The sequence below is a fragment of the Pyrus communis genome, chromosome 10 (assembly GCF_041283825.1).
Source record: "Pyrus communis isolate YQ-2024b chromosome 10, ASM4128382v1, whole genome shotgun sequence".
Classification (NCBI taxonomy): Eukaryota; Viridiplantae; Streptophyta; class Magnoliopsida; order Rosales; family Rosaceae; genus Pyrus; species Pyrus communis.
The window spans coordinates 16,902,410-16,923,792 of NC_142574.1; the positions used below are offsets into that span (position 1 = coordinate 16,902,410).

The 21,383-nt window shown below is 35.8% G+C and overlaps 1 protein-coding gene and 2 pseudogenes across 2 annotated transcripts; 2 read left to right on the forward strand and 1 right to left on the reverse strand.

The window, feature by feature from the left end:
- Window positions 1-4: 4 nt before the first annotated feature.
- On the forward strand, window positions 5-14,529 carry LOC148693614 (uncharacterized; annotated as a pseudogene). The gene is made up of 10 exons (XR_015952445.1): window positions 5-16; window positions 317-424; window positions 585-967; window positions 1,493-2,115; window positions 10,073-11,191; window positions 11,801-12,248; window positions 12,424-12,586; window positions 12,947-13,042; window positions 13,113-13,259; window positions 13,906-14,529. The product of XR_015952445.1 is annotated as an uncharacterized LOC148693614 (transcript).
- Window positions 3,518-5,888, forward strand: LOC148693615 (uncharacterized). The gene has a single exon (XM_088677497.1). It carries the CDS (start codon window positions 3,765-3,767, stop codon window positions 5,886-5,888), a length of 2,124 nt encoding a protein of 707 aa, XP_088533623.1. The 5' UTR covers window positions 3,518-3,764.
- On the reverse strand, window positions 4,317-4,421 carry LOC137730374 (small nucleolar RNA R71; annotated as a pseudogene).
- Window positions 14,530-21,383: the final 6,854 nt, after the last annotated feature.

The following is a 21,383-nucleotide window of genomic DNA, read 5'->3' on the forward strand; positions in this document are numbered from 1 at the left end:
CGAGATGGCTGACCGGGTGGACAGCAAATTCAGTAAGACCATTACTCATGGAAGGATGATTTGAATTTCAATATGTCGTAGACTTAAGTTACGAGCTCCAAAAGCAGCATACCTTCTGGCATTCAGGTAGTTTAGCCAATTAAGAGTCTCTAGTGGATTTCGTGTATGCTCGAAGCAATATGTTCCACCAAAATCAAGAATAAACAGGAGCAACTCTTCCTACCGCACTCTCACCAAAATCTGCTATTAAAGTCTCGCTGTTCCTGACTGGATCATCTAGTACTTTGAAACTAGCTCGCATTACTCCTTCTCCTAGACGAAAACCCATTACAATACTCATGCTGACAGGAATAGGATGAAGAAAGTAACCTTGCACCGAATCTCATCACAATGCTTCATCGACTCCATTCTGTATGAGCAAAGAGTAAGTTGCTATCAAACATCACGTGGTGCTTCGTTGACTCTACTTTGTGTTAATTTTTGTTTCTTACACTTTTTATTCTCTCTTATTGACACATACACCATTCAATGAGCCTTTACAAAAAGATTTTCTACCCGGTTATTTATTCTATCTCTTTTATTAGTTTGTCCGCAGTTTTGCATCGAGTTTTTGCCATGCATTGGAGAAATTGACATTATAATTCATGAGTGGCGCTGCATCTGGCAATATTGATTTCAAAACATCACCTAATTGCCCGAAAGTTTTAAATGACCTGGAGAACTCATCAGCAGTTGTTTCCTCTGACAAACACAACATATTTGACTGTTCCTCGGTAGCAAATTCGGTCACTCATTCTTCTGATAAACTGCTTGCAGGAAGTTGCAAGGAACAAAAAGCCCTACCATCAAACATCATGAAATTTACAGCTTGCCGGAGTTTACTTAATCTTTTGTGCCACATGCCAAAAGGTCATTTGACTTCAAGATCAATTTCACTTTATGTGACTTCTATTCTCAACCTTGAAAGGTACGAACGTTATCCCTTCAACTTAGTTTTTATGGTGTGATGCAGTACCATTGGTCCGCATAATAGTTTTGTTGCTTTTATTTTTCAATAAACATAAAATATTAAAAAAATCTTCTGGTGAACAATTATTTCACAAATTTGAGTACTCAATAAGACACAGATATCCACTTAATTGAGTTGAGTTCTACGAAAACCTAGCACAGATACTATCATTTGGTTGTTCAGTTTTTCTTGCACATAATACATTTGAATACATGTAAGAAGAGTAAAGTGGCTAAAATCTTGCTTCTTGTAAAATCGTTTCAGAAAGTGTTTTGCACCGAACAGCTCATCACTGCCATACTCTTTCAACTTATGAACTTTCTTTCTATAGTCTCATGTGCACCTTTTCCCCAGCAGCCTACAGAATTCATATCTCATGAAAAACATTTATGTGCTTAATAATTGAAGCTCTCTGATTAAGTGTAGTCTTTGTAGCCATTCAATGAACATATTTGTTAATATTACCTGTTCTGTGTTTTTCAGGCTTCTTGTTGGCGGCTTATTAGATTGTCAGAATGCTTTGAACTCACATCATTATCACAAGCTCTTCAGATTGTTTGTGTCTTGTCGTAAGGCCTTAAAACATGTGATTCTGGCTTGTGAAGAGCAGACAGTAGCTAGTCAAGCCTCACATGCTTCAGTGTTCCTTGAGGATACATTTCCTATTTTATGGCTTTACAAGTCAGTTTATGCGGTTCTTGGGACTCAAGAGTCATTTTCAAAAGATAATCGTCGCCCATTTAATGAAATGATCTTGTCACTGATGGATCACACATTTTTTGTGTTTCTGACATCAAGTAAAAACCAACTTAATCATGTTGTTCATCTCCCTAAAGCTGCTGAACTGAATGCTGAACCTGTCTATGAACATAGTAATTCAAGTGAATCTGATCAGTGCTTGGATCCTTTCAAATGTATTGAAGCCAGGAAAAGTGTAGCCATTATTGCTAACAGTTTGACAGAACAGATGCAAAGCTTACTATTTAATTTGAAGGAGGGCCCTTATAACGGAAAACTTGGGATTGATGTTGATGCTCTAAATTTGAACAAGTTTTCATCCTTAATTTCTTGCCTTAGTGGGTTTTTATGGGGCCTAGCATTTGTTGTGAACTGATGAGTATATTTTATATTATATATTTAACCCTATTCTTAGTATATTTTGGTTAATAATTTGGAAGAATTTTGATACTTTGAATTATATTTCCAATATAGGATTTTCGACTTCCTCTGGAGCAAAACATGGTCAAATGGACGAATTTTGGAGTAATTCCAATTGGAGGACGTTCGTGAGTCACTTAGCTTGATCGTGTCAAAATATCAGATTTTTCTACCAAGCGATGATTTTCTGGCAATAAAATAAAGGAGCAATGTGCAGTGCTGGAATAGTGACGTTTCAGGCTTGAATTGCATTTTTGGAGCCCAAGATGACCTCGAATGGGTTTGTGGCCTTCTGGAGATGTGTTCAGAATGTTATTATCTTTAAAACAAGCTATCTTGGGCCGGATTTGAAGAAGATTTGAGGCTAAAACGGGGCTGAACAGTTTCTGTGCAGTTTTTCCTAGTTTAATTAGGCTTTATTTTCTATTTTATTTTATTATTATTTAGTTTCTTAGTGGGAATAAAATACCTTAGGGTTAGGGTTTGTGTTTTAGCTTTTAAATCTTGGAGTTTTTCTTTTATGCAACTTTTGGGAGACAGAGAACTTGGTTAGGGTTCTTAGAGATTTTCTACTTTAAGGTGTTTTCATTCCTTTTATTCTTAATAATATGTTCTATGATTTCAATTATGAATATGCGTAACTAATTCCTTTTGCTAGGGTGAAGCCGTAAGCCTTAGCATGAATATGTGATTTTTATTTAATTGCTTATGATTGATTGCATGCATACTTTGAATTATTGATCACCGTGATTAAAACTATCTAATTGTCTTGATGCCTAATCACCATTATGATCTTTAGAAAAGTAATTTGATGCAATTTTGGTCGGAAGGTTCCCTGAAATTGATGCTGGCTTCTTGTGATTAATGATTGTAATTTCACTTAAGATGAACACCACGTCTTAAGGGTTGCATGGTTTTTCAAAGGGTTTTTATAAAGCATAATGAGTCTCTCATGTTCAGATTTAATCCGAACGTCCGGACGGGTTGCATGTTAGATATACGTTCTATGTTGGAGGTTCCAAGTAGAATATAAATTAGAAAAACCTAACCTTCAAAGTGGCATGTGTAGATCATAAGTAATTGATAAAAATACATAGGATTGCAAGGTGATGGTGGAACTCTAGTGTTTTCTTAATTTGATTTTTCCAAAACAGTTTTATTTTCCTTTCATCTTTAATATTGCATATTAGTTTATTTTTATTAATTAAATTCGTTTTAATTTAGGTAAGTTAAAAAACCAATCATCTCAACTTTCTGCTTTACAGTAATTAATTGAAATTTAGTTTGTTTCGAATTATTTAATAATCCCTGTGGAGAACGACCTTGCAAGAACCGCTTATACTACAACAACCTTGTCATTCTTGCAAGTAATATAGGAGTTTTTAACCCATTTGCATGTGTGGTAAAATCTCTATCAAGAAACTGGCGCCGCTGCCGGGGATTATTTAAAATAATTTGTTCTAATCAAATTTACAGTTAGTTATTGCAGTCTATACACAAAAAAATAAAAATAAAAAAAAATAAAAAAAATATTACATTTCGTTTTCATTTTATTTTTACAGATTACATCAGTACTGCAGATTACAACAATCTATGCATGGTCAGAACTAGATCAGCAGCACAAAAATTGATTCCATTTGATCCAGAACCTGAGCAATCTTTAGGGAGGAGACGCAGGAAACAAAATCTGCAATGGGTTCCTTCCCTGCAAGGGACTTTTCTACAATCTTTGTTTTCTGAGGATCTGCACAGTGAAAACACAATGGCATTTGTTATTCCAGAGGGTGGTCAACCTTTAGGGGATTCATTAACAGCTCATGCCACTAACATACCAAGTTGCATTACTTATCCGGACGTGGAGGAAGGGTCTGCATTTGAAATAAAGCAACACATGTTGAATATTCTACCTACATTTCATGGGTTATCAACCGACGATCCTAACATGCACATTGCAGAATTTTTAATGGGATGCAAGAATATTTTGGTGAGAGGATTTTCAGCCGAATCTATTAAGCTCCGTTTATTTCCATACACTCTGAAAGATCAAGCAAGGAGATGGCTCCTCACACTTCCATCTGGAAGCATTAGCACTTGGAACCAACTCAGTGAAAAATTCTTAAGCAAGTATTATCCAGCTTCAAAGACTCTTGACATGAGAACTCAGATTTTATCTTTTGCACAAAAACCAAATGAAGAGTTTCATGAGGCGTGGGAACGGTTCAAAGAGTTGATTAGAAAATGTCCACATTCGGGTATTAGCAGTACAGATCAAATTCACATATTTTTCAGAGGGCTAAATATGACTACAAAAACTCTTGTCAATGCTTCATGCGGGGGTTCGTACAAGGATAAAAATGCGCAAGAGGCTTGTTTGTTATTTGAAAAAATGGCAACAGATACACAGCAATGGGCAATTGAGCAGCCACAATCTAGGTCAGTTTTTGAGATGTCTAATGGTTCTCCATATGTGTCAGCACAAATTGAAAAAATGGAGAAAAAGCTTGAAAGATTTGATGCAAAATTTGACATGTTGTTGCAAAGAATTCCAGGTTCACAGGTTGTTGTACAGCAACCCTTACAAGCTGCGTGCAGTATTTGCAGCATGACAACCCATGATTTTTTTAGCTGTCCACATAAAGCTGCTTATCCGGAGTTTGCAGCGGAACAAGTTAATGCATTTAATAATTTTCAGCGTCCCCGTTACGACCCATATTCAAATTTCTACAACCCTGGTTCGAGAGATCATCCTAATTTGAAGTGGGATAGAGATGAACATGCAAAGCCTCAATTTCAACAACAGGTACAGCAACCTGCTGCACCTAAGGCTACTTGGGAGATTGCAATTGAAAAATTAGCAATTGCTACAAATGCAAGATTTGCACAGACCAATCAAGAAATCCAAAATATGCATGCAACAATGAAAAATATGGAACAACAAATTGGGCAGATTGCATTGCAGGTTTCAGAAAGAGCACCGGGTACATTTCCTAGTCAAACAGTACCTAATCCAAGAGGACGAGAAGAATGCAATGCTATACGGACTTTACGATCTGGCAAAAGTTATGACAACAGACATGAAAATTGTGCCGGAAATTCGCAGGCAGCACCACAACCACAAATAGATTCGGGAAATGTTGAAAAATCTAATATTTTTGCAGATTCTGCAAATTCAGGGCAGCCACAAGACAGATCCGAAAATACTGCAGAAGCTACCACACATCCATGTGATAAGCAAGAATGCATGCGTGTTGATGCATTAGATGGTTTGCCTCATGCCAAATTTGTGACCAGATCATCAATTGACAATCTGCCCATAAAGACTCAAAATGTGATTCGTGAGTGTGATAGTAAAGCACAGCAACACAAAGTTCAATTGCTTGAAGTGCAAAAATCAAAAACAGATCCGAGCAACCAGATGGACCGAAAACACCAAAATGTCAAGAGCAAGAATAAAAAGTTGCATGGTAGTCCAAGTTATCAAAAAATACAGCCTGGAAACAAAGTATGGTTGTTAAGTTCAAATTTCAAGTCAATTCTAGGGAGACAAGAGTCTCGGTGGAAGGGCCCTTATATGGTGAAGCAGGTTTTTCATAACGGTAACGTGGACATTGAAAAAGAGGGCAAGGGTTGTGTGCTCAAGGTCAAGAAGTATTTACTTAAACCATGCATTGGGAAATTTGGTACAAGTGAGTCATTGACTCTAAAGGAACCAGTGATCTGACTACCAGACTTATGCGACGTCTAGCTACAGACTTAAAATAAAGCGCTTATTGGGAGGCAACCCAATTCTCTAACTTTTTCTTTATTATCTTCCATTTTTATTTCATCACTTTCAGTTTCAAGCTGCATTTTATTTCTTAGGGTATCAAAAAAATAAATAAATAAATAAACAAAAAAATTAAAAAAGAAAGAAAACAAAAATTATTTGCATTTACTTGTTTTATTTCAGTTACTGATAGCATCTTCTACATGTTATCTCTGAAAACTTACATCACTTGAATTTTTTTATGCAGCCAGCACACAAGAAAAACAAGAACTAATGCACAGAGAGATTATTTCAGACGGAATCATGCATCCAGTAGTAGATCCACATCAATCATCAACCACATCTGTAATACACAAGCAGGGACGGGATGTTATACCTCTCTATTTTGCTACGCGACCATTCTTCCTTGAAGGCCGCTAGTTTGGTCAGCCAAATGTGTCTTTGCCAATCTGGGGTCATCCCTGTAACACAGCAATCAAGTGTATGAGTTACTGTGGAAATGTTCATATATCAACAAATGTGGGTACTTTTGGGATTTATCGCTTTTACATTTGAAAATGCCACGGATGCCAGTATTTAAGTTTGGGGGTAGATGAGGAAGCACATTCAGAAATGGGGTCTCCTCACTGGTGGACAACAACATTTTCACCTTTGCAAAACCCGGATCTACAATGTCGTAGCTGGTTGATTTCAGGTTTTAGCCGAGACAAGCGAGTGGTGTGGATCAGCTCAGATTTGGAACGACTGGGGGTCCTCACACAGATGAAAACACATGCATGTGTTAGTTTACCACATAAATCTGAAAAGAAGAAAAACAAAATACAGACACACATGGAGGAGGGATTTACTTTCATGCATCTCAGTTTTCCTGCTTACTCCACCATGGATGGGTTAGAGAGACACGGAAGTGTGTATGCTCCTTGGTTTTTTGTTGCAGAACGAGTGAAGAAACTGCTGCATATAGGAGGTTTGTACAAATGGGCGCTGGACTTGAGAGGAAATGGAGAAAAGAAAGCCTTTCCAGATTTTCTAGAGAGAGAAAGGGCTAAGAGGAATAGGTTTGAAATGAGAGTAGTGAGAGATGTCTCTCATTTTTCTAGAGAGAACAAGGGGCTTCGGGGTTTACAACAAATAATATTATTATCTTTCTGCACAGGGGATGGGAATGGACAGAAGAGAGCCGTTTGGCTCTGGGCTCGAGGCTAGTGAAAGGGAATCCAAAGCGTGTTCAAGAATAGCTAGGTTTTTTTTTCAAATGACGGATGCAGCTGCTACACCAGCTTATATTGTGGCTGTTGCTAGGTTTTGACACAAGTGTGGACTTGTACGTATTGGTCAGCGCGCATTCGCTGGTCCCAACTACCAGGTCCTGCTTTCGAATCCCCAAAGTGTCCAGTAGTGTTTTTGTTCTCCACATTTTTGGTCAGCACACCTTGGCAAATTCACAGTTTCCTCTTCAAATCTCTGGTGTGTTAGTTTCTCTTTCCTTTTCTTTTCTTTCTTGTTTTCTGTTTTATTTTATTTTATTTTCTTTTATTGTTTCTCTTTCCTATTTTGTTTTCTTAGGGTATTTTCTTTATTTTTGATATTTGTTTTACATTTTCTAGGATTCAGTAGTTTTGTTTATGTTCTTGTCTCTTCTATTTATTTTCCACACCTTGAGGACAAAGTGTGAAATAAGTTTGGGGGTGGGAAATAACATTTTAGGCTTTTAATTTTTGTGTCAAGTTAAAATTTTCATTCTTTGTAAGTTAATATCCATAGATTATTTTAAACGTTATAACAAATGGACATGGTGAAGATTAATCTCACATTAAAGTCTTTTCTATTTATCGTTGCTTAGACACTAATTCATGAATTATACTTTGACAACTTGCACATTCACATCAACATGTTTGTGGGGAGTGAGATTGAAACACTTACTTTTAGTCTAAGTTTCACTTTTAATTTTTGTTCTACATAAAGTAAAGTTAGTTTGTGTTATAAAGTAATAATTGTCTCACCCGAGACTTTGCCTAGTAACCGGGCCAGTCCTGCCTAATCAGCAGTGATTCTCGCGTCAAACAGTAGAGTTTTGGCATGGGGCAGGGTGGTTAGTTGGTTTCGTAGCCTTTTCAGCTCGGGTTAATAAGTCCTTAGGGGTGTTCTACACCTAGTGCCCTAAAGCCCTAGTGGTTTGGGAGTCATTGACCTAAAGCTCGTTACATGGGTTGGATCGAAAGCTTAAGTGAACTGACATTGCACGACCACTACTGTTACTGGAGAAAAAAAAAAAAAAAAAAAAAAAGAAGAAGATCAAGAAGAAAAAGAAAAATAGTTATATTTAAAGTTAGTATGTGTGAAATAAAGAAGGACAAGAGGTAAGGGTTTTAGTCGAGTCTCCTTAGCTATGTTGATTCACTTTACACCAAAGGAAGTTCGTGAATTCTTTTCTAATTGATTCTAAATGGCTTAGACTCTGTGGTGGGATTGGTTGGAACTTTTGAAAAGATGTTCTGATTTTTAACATGTTCTATGGATTGCAACTTTGAAGGTGAAAATTTTTGTCAGTTAGTTTTAGTTAAGTTCTAGTTTGTTAGTGTTTATTGTTGTTTTCTAATTTTGTTTTGCTTGAGGACAAGCAAAAAGCTAAGTTTGGGGGTATTTTGATGAGTATATTTTATATTATATATTTAACCCTATTCTTAGTATATTTTGGTTAATAATTTGGAAGAATTTTGATACTTTGAATTATATTTCCAATATAGGATTTTCGACTTCCTCTGGAGCAAAACATGGTCAAATGGACGAATTTTGGAGTAATTCTAATTGGAGGACGTTCGTGAGTCACTTAGCTTGATCCTGTCAAAATATCAGATTTTTCTACCAAGCGATGATTTTCTGGCAATAAAATAAAGGAGCAATGTGCAGTGCTGGAATAGTGACGTTTCGGGCTTGAATTGCATTTTTGGAGCCCAAGATGACCTCGGATGGGTTTGTGGCCTTCTGGAGATGTGTTTAGAATGTTATTATCTTTAAAACAAGCTATCTTGGGCCGGATTTGAAGAAGATTTAAGGCTAAAACGGGGCTGAACAGTTTCTGTGCAGTTTTTCCTAGTTTAATTAGGCTTTATTTTCTATTTTATTTTATTATTATTTAGTTTCTTAGTGGGAATAAAATACCTTAGGGTTAGGGTTTGTGTTTTAGCTTTTAGGGAGATATTAAAAGGCTCAGCCGTTCTAAATCTTGGAGTTTTTCTTTTATGCAACTTTTGGGAGACAGAGAACTTGGTTAGGGTTCTTAGAGATTTTCTACTTTAAGGTGTTTTCATTCCTTTTATTCTTAATAATATGTTCTATGATTTCAATTATGAATATGCATAACTAATTCCTTTTGCTAGGGTGAAGCCGTAAGCCTTAGCATGAATATGTGATTTTTATTTAATTGCTTATGATTGATTGCATGCATACTTTGAATTATTGATCACCGTGATTAAAACTATCTAATTGTCTTGATGCCTGATCACCATTATGATCTTTAGAAAAGTAATTTGATGCAATTTTGGTCGGAAGGTTCCCTGAAATTGATGCTGGCTTCTTGTGATTAATGATTGTAATTTCACTTAAGATGAACACCACGTCTTAAGGGTTGCATGGTTTTTCAAAGGGTTTTTATAAAGCATAATGAGTCTCTCATGTTCAGATTTAATCCGAACGTCCGGACGGGTTGCATGTTAGATATACGTTCTATGTTGGAGGTTCCAAGTAGAATATAAATTAGAAAAACCTAACCTTCAAAGTGGCATGTGTAGATCATAAGTAATTGATAAAAATACATAGGATTGCAAGGTGATGGTGGAACTCTAGTGTTTTCTTAATTTGATTTTTCCAAAACAGTTTTATTTTCCTTTCATCTTTAATATTGCATATTAGTTTATTTTTATTAATTAAATTCGTTTTAATTTAGGTAAGTTATAAAACCAATCATCTCAACTTTCTGCTTTACAGTAATTAATTGAAATTTAGTTTGTTTCGAATTATTTAATAATCCCTGTGGAGAACGACCTTGCGAGAACCGCTTATACTACAACAACCTTGTCATTCTTGCAAGTAATATAGGAGTTTTTAACCCATTTGCATGTGTGGTAAAATCTCTATCATGAACCATACAGATGCGAGAAATAGTGATCATGAAGCAAACTCATCACGTTGGAAACTCGAACCCATCACCGAACTCAACCTTTGTACAAATGTTTTTGCAGAATCTTCTGGACTTCTCTTGCAAATGTTGCTTTTTGACGATAATCAACAGTCCAGAACTTTATGTGATGCTCGAAATGTTCAAAAGACATACTGCAACGTAGATTCAGGTGCAGAGGAGTTTTTACCAGAAGGCACTGGTGTTGAGATTGACAATGCACGCAGCGGACTACATAATGAATCAGGAGCTGCAATGACCTGCTCAGCATCACCTGACATCCATGGTAACTCGGGGTCTGGTAGTGTCCGTAGAAGAAAGTTACATTTGAAAGGTGCAGTTTTGGCTGCTAGTGCAGTGACTGATGTTGATTCATTTGAATTGCAATTTTTAAATAAGCCCTTGTTGAGACGCCTGCTAAAAGATGATTACCCAGATGCATCGTTTTTGCTCAGGCAGTTTGTTGCATCGTCAGCTATTTTGAGGTTAAGTTTGCATATGAATAGTGCTCCCCTGTCCCCAAGCTTGGTGCATATTTTTACTGGCATCACACAACTCTTGTTGTTGGAATCAGTGGACATGGATCAGGTGCCGCACTTTTTTTATTTTGTGTGTTTAGATGGTGTTCTGAAGTACGTGGAAGAATTGGCGAATCATTTTCCTCTGACTAATCCTACGTTAACCAGAAATTTGTATGACAAGATGGTTCAGCTACAGTTACAGGCACTGGGGAAATGCATAACTTTACAGGGAAAAAGAGCCACCCTGGTATCTCATGAGACAGAGTCGAGCACCAAAATGATCCATTGTCCTATGGGATTTTCTGAAGCTTTTCTGTCTGGCTGACCATACTTATTGGATGAACTTAAAGCTAGGTTGACGTCATCGTTCACAGTGTTCATAAAGAAACCATCAGAGTTGCATCTTTTATGTGCTCTACAAGCTATAAAGAGAGTCGGTGTGCGGGAAGGGTGCACTATGAGTTATGACATACATACTGGAAGTGTATATGGGGGAAAGGTTTCTTCATTTGTTGCTGCTGGCCTGGATTGCTTGGATTTGGTACTGGAGTTTGTTTCAGGTAATCAACACATCTATGGATGGAATATTATGATAATTTTGAATGATATGGTTCTATTATATTGTCTAAGGTGTCTATAGTGACTGTTGTTCACGTAGCATTTGCAACTGAATTCTAACTTAAATTTCAGTTCCAGGTGTTCTAATATTGGGATATATTAAATGGAGACACTGTAATACATATTGGGATATATTTTCATGTTAAGGAACCTCTTTCCTTTTGCACGCATATCATGAATGTAATTTAAAAACATTATACTTTCAAATGGACATAACAACAAAACATTTGAGCATTTTGGAACCTATATTGGAAGATACTGGTCCAGTGTTGGATCATAGGGACTGTGAACTACATCTTTGCCTTTACATGTCTTCTACTAGTCATAATGTTTGTGCAAAAAAATATGAAAGTTTGCTACGTATATTTCATAATACTTATCCTTCTAGATTCCAGGTAATTGATGCTGCTCTATGAAATCACATTGTTTGTCACGACTCTGTTATGTGTAATGGTCATGTTTGCTATTAGTACGTATTTTATATAGATTTCAAGTGCATATGACTAAAGGCTGTTGGGACTTGCTTTTTTGATCATTTGTTTTCCTTTCAGGACGCAAAAGTTTGAAGGTCGTTCAAAGACATATCCAGAGCTTCATTGCTAGCGCCTTCAATGTTATTCTACACTTGCAAAGTGCAGTAATCCTTTATGAGAGAGTGATCCAGAGGAAAGGTAATACTAACAATGATCCAGATCCAGGATCAGTCATTCTTATGTGTGTTGATGTACTGGTTAGAATTTCTGGCAAACATGCTCTGTACCAAATGGAGCCCTGGCATGTAGCACAATCTTTACGTATACCTTCAGCACTTTTTCAAAACTTCCATCTTTTAAAACTTCCGGAAGCTCCCGCTCCTGATGATTCTTCAACAATTCCAAATAACCAAGTTTCTAATCCAGTAACAAGTTTACATTTCTCTGGCATAGATGGGCAATACTCGGTTGACCTGTTTTCTGCCTGCTGCCGGTTGTTGCATAATGTTCTGAAGCATCACAAAAGGTAAGTGTATTCCTTTCGTATGAAAAACCTTGCTTTTACTATTAACCTTGGGCCAAGTTGGAAAACATGAAAGTAAAGGGCTGAATATGAAGAAGAATGGCTTTTATCTTTTATATGCATTTTTCGCAAATTGATAATTGAAGAGGGTTGAGATCCCTGTGTTCGAAATTTCAAGTGAATATGAACGGTGCGTTGCTATACTTGAAGCTTCTGTTCGTGTACTTCTTCATTGTTCGCAGACAGTGGACGCTGATGCAGTCTTCAAGAAAGGTTTCTTTTCATGGGAAGTGGCTGAGGGAGTCAAATGTGCTGGTAGTCTCCGAAGGATTTACGAAGAGGTAGGTAACTTTGCATATACATGCTTCACTAAAGTTGTCTTTATCATCTTAGATTTTGGGTATGTTCCATTACATCGAAAGGGAAAACAAAACGAGATCCTATGCTCATTAAGTCACTTTCTTCCCATTTTCCTCCCTCTTAAAACTTTTCCGGAAACTTGATTTCGAAATGATGTTATCGCCTTCCAATTTTTATACAATGGGAGGATACTTTTACCCAAAGAAAAAGTACGTTCAAGTGACCTATTACAATTTACAATCTCCAAATGCGGTTATCTTTTGGAGTGGATAATCTTGGGGTGACCGAAATACATTTGTGTCATGCAGAACTAGCTGAACAGTTTTATGTTTAATTTTCAGGGAAATAGACGAAGCTCTAAGACCAGGTAGGTGTATATGCATTAATAGATACTTGCTCGCCAGATGATCTTCAACGTCTTCATACCATATTTGGAGGTAAATAATTTTTATTTTATCGACTTGAAGGGAATTTAAGCAGTCCCACATTTTCTTCTTGTTTGTGCAGAGGGTCCTTGCAGAAACACCTTGGCAGCTCTAAAACATCATTACTAACTCAATTTCCAATACCAGGGAAAAGTCTAACCGAAGCTTCTTCCTATGGTGGGCTATACCGGCATCGTCATTTGACGTGACTGTACAACTCTTGTAACATGTAAGTTGAAACAAATAGGATAACATGTGTATGAGATCATAAATTTTGTAGTCATACCCTTCTCATTCTTTGAGCTACAATTGGTAGCAAATCCTCATCGAAGAACAAAGCTGTTTGTTCATAATAGGGACTTGGGCCTAACATATGTATGTTAATCGGCCGTCTAATCCTTTTTGGGGTCAGAATTTTATTGCTAATTGAAGCATAAGTTTAAGTGTAAATGATGCATCGTCAAATGTTTCCACATTTTTGTTCAGTTTGATTCGCGGTATTAGAGCCTGTTTGCAAACGTAAAAAGCACTTCTGCTTACAAACGTTTTTTTTTTTTTTTGAGAACTGCACTGATTACGAACTCTACTATATGATCATGATGGATTTTGCCTAAAATGTACTCAACCCGCCCCCTTATTCAGTTGGTCCCCGTTCATTTCGATTATATAGTGGTGTTATGTTCCTAAATGGTATGATTAGGCAGCTGGTATGAAAACGATTGATAGAGCAACCACCAAACCAAATGCTGAGTCCAAAAGAAAACACCAAATACTTGTGCGGTTGAGATTATCAGACCTATATCTATACACAAATCCTTGTTTATATGTCAATTGGGTTTCAAATTTCAAATTCCATCCACTTTGTTTTTCTGCAGAAACATCAACTTCCATTGACAAAGGCCATTGAATCTTTGATGGGACATCATCACTGTTGCAAAAGAGAAGCCCCCTCCTCGTACCCGGTTCTGGTTTTCTTGGCGGTGGCCGCAGTGCTTCTTCTTCTATCATCTTTGATCTCCTTCGATGTTGAAACCCCGAAATTTGAGATCAATTGGGGGCTCATAGCCACTCCGTTGCTGTTGCTAGCGGTTGTGCATTGGTTGTCGTCAGAAACTCCCAAGGCGCCATGTTTTGTGCCTCCACCGTGTTGCAAGTGTAGGCACGCTTGCAAGTGTGGCTATTACTAAAATGGTTGTGTTATTTATCCACTGTATCATTAAACACTGCGTTTCATGAGAGTTGGTTTGTCTAGTATTCATTTTAGGTAAGAGGATTGATGTCCTTGGTTTATTTATTGTACGTAATGAGTTAAAGTTGTTAATACTATGTCAAATTTGGGTTAATTATGGTCGTTGTAACGTTATTGAAAATTCGAGTCTTGATTGTAAATTTTGAATGTCTTTTTGTTGTATTTTACTCTATCGTTACGTGGTGACTTGGTAGTACAACATAATCAAAATACAAAGTTTCCACTAAGTAGCTTTTAGTCTATTACACTTCTTTTTTTGTTCGACGCCCCTCTATGATTTCATGTTCTTCCTCCCGGGGGTGGGAGGATTGAGAAGATTCTATTGATTGCAGCTTTCTCTGAACCTATGGAAAAAACATGAACACAAAAACAAAGGCCGGGTGCCTAATACAACATCAGCCGTTGCTAGCTTTAGGATCCCAAGAGGAATTTAGAACCTCATTAAAACTCCAAGGTTATCTTTGTACGAAAAATTTAAGAGCATGTAAGAGAGATTTGCAAACGACATATTTTAAGTAAAAATTTCACAAATTCCTCTCCGCATGCTTTTGTAATGTTCATTGAGTGTGTTCTTTATAAAGGAATTGGCAAGTAGCTCTCTACAACAATGATGAAGAGGAGTGTTGCTCTTATACCATTGTGTGGGTTCTAACCTTGTCGGTTTCTTAATCTAATATCTAATTTAACAAATCTATTGTTTGATAAAAAAATAAAATAAAAAATCTAATGGAATTTGAAAAAATCTTACTCCACTCAAGTTGCAAAATCTGCAAATGGTTTTACTAATTTCAGCGCAAAAAAATATGAAATCGACAGAAGGGTTTTCGATATCTGTCACAAAATCTGCTTCCGGGTTAATGCCCACACCATCTGTTTTTTTCATTATTAATTTTGACTTCTGGTGGGAGAATTGAATTGGTATCGTAATTATCGTATGGCTGAGTGGGTTGATATTTTTAAAAGTTTAAAGTGCCTCCACGACTCCACCGACTTTATGTTTGGAGACCGCACAGATGTGGATGCATGCACTTTGGTCGACATAAAGAAAATAGGTTTTTTTTTTTTTTTGATAAACAAAAAAATAGGTTTAGTGACCGTTAAAATCATATTAACATAATGATAATGTTAGAGAGACTAAATTTTTTAAACTAAATTGACAAACCAAATGATATAGTTGTAGATAATTGGATTATTAACTGAACATTAATTAACATGTTTGTTTGTTATTGTTGATACATCATTTAGTTTAAAAATTTGTTCTTCCGAACTTTACCCTTAATATAAGCCACCTATACTAATCTAAGAGAGAAAACCTAAAAAAGAAAAGTTCCAACCTTGAGAAGTTTGGCCGAGTTTCTGTGAATCGTCGCTCATTCAATTGAAGGTGTGCAAAACCAATGGAGCTTTGCCCCACCTCCTTTGGTTCTGAATTAATGTCGGCATTGGAACTTTGTTCTTGCTGATCCCAGGTTGGTGGATATAGTTGTGATGTTTGACTGCTTCTTTCGGTTGGTAGGTTAATTTGGTGATAAATTTCAATTTTATTTTGGGTATTTTGATGTTGTATGTTTGTGGTTTAGCTTCATTTATTATTTATGTATTATTTTGTAATCACTGCATAAACAAATCATTATTCATGCTTTGTTTGCATAACTGGTGTTTCTTTTTGTTTGTTAGTCCTTTCTAGGGCTATGTAGAATGTAATTTGCCTATTTAAACTTTGTTAAATAAAAATTCTCAACCATTGACAAAAAAATTTCTAAGGGCCTTCAATGAAAGGGTTTTGTAATGGAAGCCGACATAGGTCACTAGGGAGAATAAGCTGTGTCTCTGTAAAACTCTCTTTTAGGAACTTGATTTTGGGAGCCTCTTGAAAAAAGGGGTTCACAAGGTATGTATGTCTCTGTAAAGTCGTAAGTCTATGTTCGGGGCTAATCCTTCTTCAGTGTCAAAAGTTCAATTTCTTTGGATAAAATAAAAAATAAAAAAAAAGATGTCGACAATAGAATTTTAATCTTAATTTTTCAAAAAAAAGACGTGGACAATAGAATTTTAATTTTAATCACTGGATTTTTATCTTTAGGATATTTCATTTTGGCCGGTGCAGGTATCCACATATGCATAAGTTAAAAGAGGTCTTCTTATCTTACGGGTCTTCTTTTTCTTGTGGCCCCATGCATTCCCCTCCACTTCACCCATCAAAACCCCACAACAACTTCACTAAGCAATAGAAACAAAGAAACTTAAAATCAAATTCTAATCATATCGACTTAAAAAAGAAACAATAGTGACATTTAGAGCATCTTCAAAGAAGACTTCAAAACTATCATGTAGACTTACAACAGTAAAAAATGGTAGCAAACTCTTTCCAACCGATCTTTCAATTTCTTACGTGGCTCTAAGTTAATTGAAGACAAAACCTTTTACTGTGAAATTTAACAGCACATGTCCAATATATTAAATGATTTTTTTAATAGATTAATATAATATCTAGTAAATGTTGTTATGTTTTCAACCATTTGATTTGTTGCCTCAATCATCGGACCTACAAAATGGTAGAATTTTTTTATTAAATGACATTATTATTTACGAAAAATTATATTTTAATCCTTGTGTAACATTAGTTTTTGAATAAAACCTTGTCTAAGATTAAAAACTAATTCTAATCCTTGGCATTTAATTGTAATTTTTGAATATTAAATAGGTTGTGATAGTTATTTAGTTTATAGGTTATACATTAATTCCCATATTAAAAACAAACTTTTTAAAAACCATTTCAATTATCAAAGGTAGTAACCCCTCGTCGTAAAACCTGTATAATTTCCTAGAAAATAGAATATATACATATATCGAAACCATACTCGAATTAGCAAAATCCACATATATGCCATGTCAAATATCTCAGCATTAAATATGTAAGTCAGGTGATATCAATCAATGCAAATGATATGTCAACCGGAGTCACCTAACGTGACCTGTACGACTGAATCTAGAGCTCATCCATATAGCCAGAGTCACCTAACGTGACCTGTATGGCCCAAATCCACATCTCAAAAAATATACCTACACACGAGTCGGAATCACCTAAAGTGGTCTGTACGACATGACTGGGTGTAAATAAATACACTTAAGTGCTATGATCACGTGAAGACGGTGCGAATAATTGCAGGTCACCTACGAGTCGGAACCACTTATAGTGGTCTATACGATAGGACTGTGCACCTAACTTGGATCCAAGATGAGCGTATGGTGCGGGAGGTGAACATCACGTGAAGGATTGTGCCATAACCACGGGCAGGAGCACTAACACCGAGGTGCAAGTTTATGAGCTCTCAACACATCTCACATAATCATCAATTTACATAAACAATCTACAACTCACCTGGTACTTACCTGAGCGTCCATAGCGTCAAATCACATTTATGCATACTATACTAACTCATAATCTAAGTATAAAGCATGAGGCATGGCATTTCAAAACATAATTCCATTTAAACGCATTTTCTGGGAAAAATACCAAGCATACATATATATATTGAAAACAAAAGCCCACTCACCTGGAGTTCACGCTACAACTCCCTAGCATAACCATAGAGGCGTCACGAACGATTGGCGCCTAGAACAATTATCAAATCACAACTCAGAATTCTTATCAATAAAATATGTAACTTACATAACACACATCCGTACGTAGTTCGATTCGGAAGATCCGCATTATACTTCCAGAACAACATCCTAAAGTTCCATTACGATCTAATGGTCGGATCTCCGCCAATTTCCAAAACCAAGTGGCGGTTAACATTTTATTTTATGAACTTACAAATCCAATTCGGGAAGATCCGTATATCGGATTCCCGATCCGTAAGTTCCTATAGTCCTCAAGTACTACGTACTATAATGTATTAAAGTTTGGTGACGATCCAACGGTCGGATCGTCGATTTACATCTTTACCAAGTAACGTATCTTAATGAATTTAGGTCCAAACGATCAACCTACGTTATACAATTACCAAAACTGAACTTAAGACAACTAATTTATCCTAAGAATAACACTGACGGCCCTTGGCCATGCTCTGCCGTGGGTGGCAGTCGGCCATCCCGACTCACCAAAAAATCCAACTATTTCAAAAAATTCCCAAACTTCATAGAAATAAAGATCTCAATGAGTAGAGCAAGTTTTTTACCTATGGCCAAAACCAATTTGGTTGGGAAGAGCTCCAATTTTACTCAAACCCGCCGGAAACCCTAGAATGAGTGTGCTTCGATTCGACCTCCATACACGCTCCAACGCCTCCATCAATGCTTGGGTTATGTTCCTAACCTTTAGAGAAGCTATTTGATGGTAAAGATCGATGAGAAGGGTTGCAGAAAAATGGCGAATTGCCGTCGGGTGTCCTTGAAGCTGTCAGCTTCGTTCTTCGCAAAATAAAGGCCATAACCCTCAGATTTTTAAGTGGAAATGAGAGAATGGAGGTTAAGATTGCGTATGCAAGTAAGGGTTGGGTAGAATTCGTGGGAAAAATCGAGGGAAAACGCCGGATTTCGCCACCCAAAATCGGGTCTGCTGTCGGGTCGACGAGATGGATCGTCCAAGACCCAATTTGCTGCCTTTCATCTCCTCTCCTTTCCCTCCTTTTTCATCTCTCAGATTGGCCCTCTACTCTTTTCTCCTTCCTGATTCGTTATGTTTTCTCCAATCAATGGGGTTCTCTCTCTTCTCCTCATTCTCATACTTCATCCGCCACCTCCTCTTTTCCTTTCTCAACTAAAATGAAATAAAATAGTAATATAATTATATATATATATATACATACATACATACATGCATACATACATATATATATATATATAATAGTAAAGATAACCTTTACAAAAATACTTTTCGGGTTTGTAATTCCATAAAATTTTAATCGTAGCTCCCAATTCGCTTCTGCTTGTGCCTACACGTTTGTATCGTCAAGTATTTCAGGAATATGCTAAAGGAATATTTCATACACCTCACTATACGTTGATCAACAAAAGTCAAGACCCTCGCCTCTAAGGGCATTTTCGTAAAATCACGCTTTTAAAATTTGTAAGAACATAAAATTAGGGACGGGTCGTCACATTGGAGCACAAAAAAAATACATTTATTATGGATGGGTAAAGAATTTTGAATGGTAACATAAATAATTAATGTGCTTCTACTTGTGCCTACACGTTTGTATCGTCAAGTACTTCAGGAATATGCTAAAGGAATATTTCATACACCTCACTATACGTTGATCAACAAAAGTCAAGACCCTCGCCTCTAAGGGCATTTTCGTAAAATCACGCTTTTAAAATTTGTAAGAACATAAAATTAGGGACGGGTCGTCACATTGGAGCACAAAAAAAATACATTTATTATGGATGGGTAAAGAATTTTGAATGGTAACATAAATAATTAATGTGCTATAACTTCTTATATGGTAAATTTTAAAAATAATGGCTTATTAGATTTTGAAAACCATTCGGGTTCAAATCTAAAACCAATCTTATTGAAACCCTAAAATCTAAAAGCCCCTATTATTTAACATATTGGGTGGGGCAAAATATTATATAAAATGTCGAATTGCCACATAAGCCATCAAATATCGTTTTGATGTTTAAAATTTGACACATCCTTTGAAGAAGCTCTTAGTTAAGCAAACTCACTACATTACTTCTAAGAGCTATTTGTATTAGAGAATGTGTCAACAATGTGATCAATCTAACATATTTGCGAAATTTTTACTTTGAGAATTGTTAGTCACACTCTAAAAATCTAATTGGACACTCTTCATAAGAGTATTTGTTTTCTAGTTATAAAAAAATTGAAAGAGTTAAAATTTTAAAATGCTAATAATAGTTTCCTTTACTTTTTAATGATTATTTTTCTATACGTGTGAGCTAATAATTTATAAATAAAGAGAAATGACTTTTTACACCACCAAAACATTCACTCCCCCATTATCTATATATAAAGCCTATGGAAAAGTGAATAGTAATTTTGGTGTCACCAAACTTCAACAAAAATATTCGGACAAAAATGCCCCCATGACAAAAAATTTCAAAGGCATTCCAAAATAATGCATCAAATAAGGCAGGAGCATTTTCATCATTTTAACAGTATTTTTTAATCATTAATTTTTTCTGTTTTTTTTTTTTTTAATTAGTACCTCACAACATGCTAGCAATAATATGATTCAATTTCCCTATTTTTAAACAAGTTCAAAACATCTTAAGAGGCGTGTAATGTCGGTTATAAAAAAGGTCATTCGCACACGGATAATAATATAATGAAATTAGTTCTCAAATGATTTTTTTTATTTATTTTAACAAACGATATTATCTACACTAAGGGAGAGGGGGTGGGCTTAGCCTCACAATGGGTTAGCAATAATGTGATTCAATCAATTATTTATTAAGTATAATTTTCTCTATTTTAAACATGTTCAAAACATCTTAAGAGTTGTGTAATGCCGATTATAATAATGTCTTTCGCTCGCGGATAATAATGTAATTAAATTAGTTATCAAATGATTTTTCTTTTTAAACAAATGATATTATCTACACTAAGGAGGAGGTGGGTGGGTTTAGCCTCACAATGGGCTAGCAATAATGTGATTCAACTAGTTATTTATTAAATATTATTCTCTCTATTTTAAAACACATTCAAAACATCTTAAGAGGCGTGTAATGCAATTTATAAAAAAGGTTTTTCATACGCGGATAATAATGTAATTAAATTAGTTGTCAAATGATTTTTTTTTTTTTTAACAAAAGATATTATCTACAATAAAAGGGAGGGGGTGGGCTTAGCCTCACGATGTACTAGCAATAATGTAATTCAATCATTTGTTTATTAAATATTATTTTCTCTATTCTTAATGTAAATTCTATAGAGATCGACTTTATTATGTGAATTCAGCTGCTTTAATTGATCTATGGTGGGTTTCTTCTAGCATGATCTAAGATTATTTATTTACTTCAAATATTTGACTTTCCTTTTATCAATATACGAATATAAATACATTTAAAACGTGTAAGTCGCGCGTAGCATGCTGTGATTCCAAAAATGTTCGTCATTTTAATTAGTTTTTC